This window comes from Lytechinus variegatus, chromosome 4 (assembly GCF_018143015.1).
Source record: "Lytechinus variegatus isolate NC3 chromosome 4, Lvar_3.0, whole genome shotgun sequence".
Taxonomy (NCBI): Eukaryota; Metazoa; Echinodermata; class Echinoidea; order Temnopleuroida; family Toxopneustidae; genus Lytechinus; species Lytechinus variegatus.
The window spans coordinates 31,371,120-31,379,540 of record NC_054743.1 but is presented as its reverse complement, the minus strand read 5'-3'; the positions used below and the strand labels follow the sequence as shown (position 1 = coordinate 31,379,540).

General features: G+C 36.2%; 1 protein-coding gene across 1 annotated transcript; it reads right to left on the bottom strand.

Annotated features, from left to right (window-relative positions):
* Positions 1–540: 540 nt before the first annotated feature.
* LOC121413836 (plasminogen-like) lies at positions 541–7,358 on the bottom strand. Its single transcript, XM_041606805.1, has 4 exons — positions 7,255–7,358; positions 6,775–6,860; positions 5,664–5,924; positions 541–1,513 (listed from the first exon to the last, which is right to left on the bottom strand). The coding sequence occupies exons 2-4, from the start codon at positions 6,833–6,835 to the stop codon at positions 1,248–1,250; spliced, it is 588 nt and encodes a 195-aa protein (XP_041462739.1). The 5' UTR covers positions 6,836–6,860; positions 7,255–7,358; the 3' UTR covers positions 541–1,247.
* Positions 7,359–8,421: the final 1,063 nt, after the last annotated feature.

The following is an 8,421-nucleotide window of genomic DNA, read 5'->3' as shown; positions in this document are numbered from 1 at the left end:
GCGCAACAACCTAACTCGACAGGTGCACCTGTCGCGTTATGCTGTTGCGCAATGTATTAGGTTGACCGAAAATTTGGAAGATTATGTCTCCTCACGGCGTTCTTTTTAAGTCTTCTTTTGTTTCTACATTATGACGCCGACGCAGAACTCATATATACACCCACGCACTCCTAGTGTATTTAAAGGTTCTTTTTTATATTCGCGAGGATACGTTGCCTAGTTGTTTGACACACCTGGGGAGCGTTTCATGAAAGGACTTGTCGGACGTTTTAGCCGACAAGTCCTGTTTTATCCGACAGTTACTATAGTAACAATGCTTCTCAACCAATCAGAATCAAGGAAAGTTGTGAGATTCGACAACTTGTCGGACAAAACTATTGATGAAACACCCCCCTGATCATACTAATATGTGTAAATTTTGATAAAAAAAATATCTGTGAAGTGGAATATAAACGTAGAAAAAACAGCATTCTCTTTTTTGTATTCCCCATGTTCCCCATAATCCCAGGCAAAAATAATAATAAAACAAAACTAATATCAAGGTTACATTTGAAATGTTTTAATTGTCTTTTATATCTTCAACAGATAAATGTGGCGATTTAAAATAATTATTAGAAATCAATAGCGATAGATAACAAACTTACTCCGTAGGGACAGGCTCACCTTAATTTCGTTATAAAGAATATTCTATGAAAGTTAACTGGTTTATTGCAATGTTTAATTCAATTTACAGTATAGGTACTGTTCAATTAGCTCAATAATAATACTGTAACATAAAGAGCATCTTAAATGTACACTTTCCACGATCTGCTACTCATTATTTGAGATAATGTCTATTTGTTAATATTCAAATCAACTGACACTAGATGAGGCGATAAAAAGCTAAACTGGTAGTGTTTTCATCATAATGTTGTCATAAAGATGCCGAGTAATGTGAAAAGACTACGAAAAATCTGTTCCATGCATAACGACATGATTGTCTAAATAGTCTACAATAAAATTATTGATGAAATTGTAATGACCCACAATGACTTACAAGGAGACTATGGCAAATATGGTAACTAAGGTAAGTATAAATAAAATGGGAAATGGACTGGCTTCACAATACCCTATGACTCTAAACTTGTTTCAAGAGATTTGCAGAAATGAAAATCTATGACCATGAGATGTTTTCAGAACACACATCCCCACACAACCAGTATCCGGCATTTTAAGAAGACAACAAAACTTCATGACTGATGCCCTCATTAGTCTTCATCAAATGCTGGCAACCCGATGTTGCAGTACTCCCAGCGAGTGCCAGCGTCGGTTGTGTAGCACCAGGCAAAGTCCGAGTTGTCAGGGTTGCGGCAGTAGTTGTGGTTACCCAGGCCAGCATCAGGGTAGTTTTCAGGAGTGCGAGAGTGTCCATGAGGACTCTGGGAGGTCCATGCCTGGCATTCGAGTCCGGTCCTTGTGGTAGAGACGTATCCCCGGTAATCGGTGCCACTGGGTTCCTCATAGTACTCAGGATCTGGGTAGAGTGAGAAAAAGGGAGTATGTTTATTCATTGACCGTATATGGGTCATTCTTGCGAAGATAAAACGTGTAAAAGGGCTGCGCACGGCGTCCACTTTCAGTGACTAGTAAATCCTTCAATTCAATTCAATTCAATTCTTTATTCAATTTCCATTCAAAACACAATACAAAGTAATATAAAGTAATACAAATTAAGTAAAATTTTACAGACGAGCATTCTTACTTCGTAAAACAAAAGAAAAAAAAACACAGTATAATATTGAGCATAAATGGAAATGAGGGGGTCCACTAAGCTTATAAAGTGTGGAACCCCCTTGGAAAGGAAGAAAATATAGTCGATTTATTCATATATGCGTATATATACAGGAAAGAAAAAGGAGAAGGAACAATATGTAAATTCTTGACCGGAATGTAAATGCAGATTATAAATGATTTTGTTAAAGACGTGTTAACAGTCTTGCTCACATATTCAAGACCAGGCCTCACTGGCCACCTGGTACATTGGCCCATATTCTGAAGTCAGGTTTAACTTAGACTATGGTCTAACTCTGTGCTAAAATTATGGGAAGCCAAAAGTTTCATTTTTTTTGGAGGTTTTGTTTCTTATGTGCTCTTTCCTGATTGATTGATGGTGAAGACAATCATCTATTTACACTTCCGAGACAATTATGAATGATTTAAGAATCAAATGAACTGAAATATGATACCTCTACTATTAGTAATTAATGTAAAAATTGGCTATCCATACTTAAACCATAATTTTAAACCCGAGTTTAAGTTAAACCGAGCGACCAAATTTTCTAAAGTTGGAAGACAGAATAATGACCAAAAACCATCTTTCAGGGGTGAGTAATTATGGGATAAATGCAGCATCACAGGCCACAAAATAAACTTCCAAAAAGGTGGAGATAGCACAATGATGCAAATCAAAAGAAAATATTGCAGATAAAAGTTGAATGATTTTTAAGATTATATTTTAATATAACATTTTGAATTTGAACAAAACTCATATTTGAAATATTTATTAGATACTTAAAGAATTAATATGATTTTTATCCCCACATAACATTTTTGATGAAATCAGAGTAACACTGCTGAGAACGCAGAAAATCCCAAAATATGCATATAGTATTTTACTTAAACATGTGTTCCAGAAAAACGTATAGTGTTTTGGATTGATCTCCATAATACAGATGAGGCAAATTGGGAGAAAGTTTATGCAAATAATTTCAAGTTCGCTATAATGACACGTGTGCGCTCTTTTTATTTCAAGTGATTTCATAAAGCAATCAAAAGGAAGGACTCCCCTAATTTTTCTTTTTGTAACACTGACCCGGAAACCTATTTACATATTTTTATTGAATGTCCTGTTGTGAAACCTATTTGGGATGAAACTATGAAAGGTATTATTAAGGAAACCCCAATAACATGGTTTACAGAATGTTTCAAAATTTGAAAAGATGTTCGGTTATATTGAAAAATTCCTAACGTATTCGTATCTTTTGCTTAAGTATTATATATATATTTGTAAATTTCAGAACAAACCACCAACTTTTGACGGTTATGAACCATATTTGACCTCTAACAAGGTTATTGAATATCGTATTGCCAAGAAAAATAATAAACTTACAAGCCACATTAACGAGATTTAAATTGTAAGATATTCTATCATCAATTTTTGAAACTGAAGAAAATCTTAATATGCCTTCTGAGGATTGAATTTTGTTAACCATTAATAATAAGTGAATCACCTGATTGTTATCCCTCTGTTATTACATTTTTGCCTTTACTATACTATAGGGGATGAGGAATACTTAGAAGAGACGAAGTGACTGCTTTTACTACATGCCTATCAAGTATTATTTGTTGATAAGCTGTACTTCTTCTAATGTAAACTAATAATGTACATGCTGCTTTTTGTGTTCTTTTCTCATTTATTCATTCTGTTAATTTTGAATTATATGTGATTTGTTATACAAAATTATGAAAACCCAATAAAAACTTGATAAAAAATGAATTAATATGATTTAAAGTCTCCTGTAAACGGATGTAAATTGTCTAGCTAATATTGCTGTTTTAATTTGCCTCTGTGTTTCATTAACAGCATTGATTTGGGTAATTCCATCAGTAACTCATCGCACACTTAACATGAAGTATAGAGTATGCCTATATTTTTGTGCACATTACCACCCGCTTCCATAAATGGTAGGTTATTATTCAAATGATGTTTCGAGATTGGTTTTTGATCAAAGTTGTAACCATATTATTTTAAAAGTCGATGATATTTTACAATTTATAAATGGACGTATCATAACCTTACTCTTCTGATGCATGGGATATAACATTTTACAGTATGCTAAACGTAGGGATTTGTTATGACCAAAATCTTGTAAGATAAGACTGAGCGCGGAGGATCGGAGCGACCGTGCGAAAAATTAAGCATTTTCTTATAATGCAATATTGGGCTAATTTAAAGGTCAAGTTCACCTCAGAAAAATGTTGATTTGAATCAATAGAGAAAAATCAGACAAGCACAATATTGATAATTTCATCAAAATCGGATGTAAAATAAGAAAGTTATGACATTTCAAAGTTTCGCTTGTTTTTAACAAAATAGTTATATGAACGAGCCAGTTACATCCAATAAGAGAATCGATAATTTCACTCACTCACGATTTCTTTTGTTTTTTATTGTTAGAATTATACAATATTTCAATTTTTACGAATTTGACGATTAGGACCCCATTGCCTGAAGCACAAAATGTAAAAATAATGGAATTCCACGTGTTCAGGGAGGAATGAAACTTCATTTCACATGACAATGACGAGAAAATAAAAATATTTCATATTTCATTTAATAAAATACAAAAGAAACAGTGATTGAGTGACGTCATCGGTTCCTCATTTGCAAACCGATCAAGATGTGCATATAACAGTTTGTGAAATGGAGCGAAACTTTAAAATGCCATAACTTTCTCATGTTACATCCGATTTCGATGAACTTTTCAGTGTTATGCTTGTTGAATTTTTCTCTTTTTATTCAAATCAAGTTTTTGTTGGGGGTGGACTTGTCCTTTAAGCACGTTCACTGCATTTAAAGATGATTCCACGCATGAACAGTAGTATTAATCATGTAATAATTATTTTGGAAAAAGGAAACATAATCGTTAGTTTCGGTCATGTTCGCTCATTTGGTTAACGAGCAGACGATATTATGAATTTCAGTAGACAAAGTTTTGTAGTACAAGAAAATTGTTACTTTCAATATTAAATATTTTAGTTAATTTTGTTTGGATTGTATTAATTGTTCCAAATGAAAGGGGTCTAGGAACGGAAACTATCATATGTTAATCACGTGACGTTGTTCACAGAAATATGTTATGTTCTGCCTGCGTGATCTAAAAGTTTGGGAGAAAAACGAGATGTAACCATTTTACCAGTCATAAAGTATTATACATCAACATGTAGGTAATCTATTTAGCATTGAGATGACAATCAATCTCGACCTTTTTTACTTTTAGGGATATTTCAGTAGGAAAACAAAGATGCCAATGTCTCGAAAACATGGATGGTTTCGGACCGTTTGCCATAGCAAGAGTTGTGAACATGGATAATTTCAAATCAACAGCGAGACATAAAAGGTGAATTAATTGTTATAATATCGACATCAAATTAATGGAATTAAAGAAAAATTTCACACTATTAACAATCTGGTGTGAGATTATTAATAATTTTAAAGATATACCCGGATTTAGCAATATTACGCTCGTGAAATCTGTTCCCTGTCTTGAAGCTGATGAGTGTGCGGACTTTCGGACACTCAATGCACGCGACTTACCATTATGTTGTTTCTGTCTTGAAAACTTGGGGAGGGGGAGGTGATTGTACATGCCATCTCCCCTCGCTGAAAAGTGTGTGTGTGAGAGGGGGGGGGGCTATGCTATATTGTTTTTAAAAAAATATGTTTCTGTCTTGAAAATTTGGGGAGGGAGGTGATTGTATATGCCATCCCCCCTCGCCAAAAAGTGTGTGTGTGTGTGTGGGGGGGGGGCTATATCATCCCATCCCCTGGGATTTTTGCCTGTGTATTGAGCACATTTTTGCAGGAAAGAGTGTTCTATGAATAGACATTAATGTTCACTTACCTGTGCATTGTCGACTGAAATCACCAATGGCGCAATATTCCCATCGGCGATCGGGATCAGTAGTGTAACACCAGGCAGTAAAGGCCCTGTCAGGGTTTCTGCAGTGGTTGTGGTTTCCAAGGCCTGCATCCGGGTAGTTGTCGGGTGTCCTGCTGTGTCCATGAGGGGTCTGAGATGTCCAAGATTGGCATGTTTTACCGCTCAAAGTTACAGATAAATCCCCTCTGTAGTTTGACCCATTTGGATCATCCGTGCATGCCGCTGTAAAATAACGATAATAAATACTGAAAAATACATGAACTACTTGTCTTAAACATGACAGTGTAAGTGTTTCAGTCAAACAACTGTGGTGCGTCCCACCAAGAAGGAAATCCATTTCAATGATATATTTCACAATCATTAAACATGTTTCTGCTATAAATTTGATACTCAAATTTGCAAATCCATCACGCATGGCAGATTACAAACAAGATATACGAGGTACAGGAAACGATTTGCGTAGAATCTCGCGTGTGAATCTGAATCCAATCTCTTTTAGCCATCAGCGAGAGAAACTTCATGAAGAATACAAAAGAAATGTTTAAAAGACAAGTCCACCCCAACAAAAAGTTGATTTGAATAAAACGGGAAAAATTCAACAAGCATAACACTGAAAATTTCAATAAAATTGGATGCAAGATAAAAAGTTATGACATTTTTAGGTTTCGCTTAAATGCACAAAAGAGGTATGCGCACATCCTGGCCGGTATGAAAACATGGCAAATGAGGAGAATGATGATGCCATCCACTCACTATTTTCTTTTGTATTTATTTATATGAATTATTCTTATTTACTCCTCATTATCTAGAATAGTCTAGCTCTAGACGATTTCAATTCAGTGAATTGTATTCTCCGTCGAATCGTTCTATCTAATGCGTTCGCTGATATACAAATCCCATGTATTATTATCATTATTATTATAACTATTATTATACTAAAGGGAAGGTGATGGGTTTCTCTGTGTGTGTGTGTGAGAGAAGGAGGGAGAGCGAGGGAGAGAGAGGGAGAGGGAGGGAAAGAGAAGGGGAGGGGTGGTTGGAGAAGAAGAGAGATAAAATTGCTATTACTTACGAAGGCTAGAAACAAGCCCGACAACAGCAGTGAATGCCAGAAGCAAGAACAGTCGGCCCATGTTCACTTTCGAAGTCAAAGAAGGACTGAAATTAAAACAACGTACACATTTGTTAAAATCAAAGATTAATAACCGTGGTATATTATTCTGTAGTGGCAGATGAAGAATTATTCCAAAGACTACAAGTAGTCCTTCTCAACTATTTCTATTTGTTAGCTCTTAGCTCTTGGATGCCTAGGCGCTGTTAAAAAAATCTTTAGAGGTAAAAAGTATTTTTTTTAGGCCCATCTGAAGTCAAAATAAAAAAAAGTACAGAAACACGGTAAGACAGAAGGAAGAAAATATATGACATTTTATGAAATCACAAGTAATATTAATCTTAGAGAAGCATTGAGACTCAGACAATGTTTAAGGAGCAAGACAATTAATAAACCCTCATTTGCTTCTTGTATAGATGGTTGAATAGTGAATTCACTTACTCTACTCGAAAAGATTTGTTGAAGATCTGTTGTTCGCCCAGTCTCGCAGTTCCAATGCCTGTCGAATCTTCGATGTGATTCTGGAAGGACAGGATGCCTACATTTATAATGTTTGAATTAGAAGGTGACCCCACGCACTATACCGGGCTCAAATTTCATTGGTCGACGCAAAGACTAAAGCCACCCATATCAGAGACCAATCAAATGTTACCGTGTGTCTAATCGATTGTGTGGTTGGTCCAAATTACCATCCAAGCCCGGCCCATATTTCGAAGGACATGAAAATTATCCTCTTGAAATGCAAAGCAAACGTCGCGATTGGCTGGGACAAAGAGTGAAACCACACCTAATTATATCCTTCTAATGAAGAAAAAACAAAACAAAACGAAATCCAGTCCTAGACCTCCCTGGTTAAAGAAGTGCATATCAAGGGATTGCTTCATTAAAACCGTGGTCGGTCACTTTTACTGAAAAACTTCTTAGTCAATCATTCAGATAAAGAGATTTTAGTAGATCATAACAAAAGTCAATGAAAGGACTATTTGTTTCAAGAGATGCATACCAGGCCAGCGAGACATATCTGGTTGTTCTGATGGGACGTTAGTCTAGACATCTTTTAGGAAGAGTCTTAAAAGTCAGTGCGTTGTGTGTAAACGTCTCTCCCATGTTTCATAGATGCAGGCTATGTTACAATGGAAAACACTCCGTCCCTCGGATAGGACGTTAAATGGGGGCCCCGTGTATAGGAGAGTCACCACCTTTGCACGTTAAGAACCCACTGCACTATTCGTATAAGAGTAGGGGGAAACCCCGGTGTAGTGGTCCACCTGCATCCCCCTAATCAGTTATAGCGGGAGGAGAGACCTTCGGGTCATAGTGATTCAGTTCGCTTTTCGCCTCCCAGGCACAGGTGACGCCAAACAAATAATAATAATAAAATGATTTTCACCCAGTAATCTGCTGTCACGTTGTCACGAGTATTTTCTATAGCTCATAGCATTTATCATTGAAAATCACTGTCAAATCTCTGTCATGAATTTTGCTCTCCAGTTTCTCTTTACTGTCCATGCTCACTAAGCAGCATTGATCCCACCACTGACCATGTTCCGCCCGCGGTTTTTTTTTTTTCGTCAGGACTTGTCCACCCGACGCGAGAGGGGAGTGGAA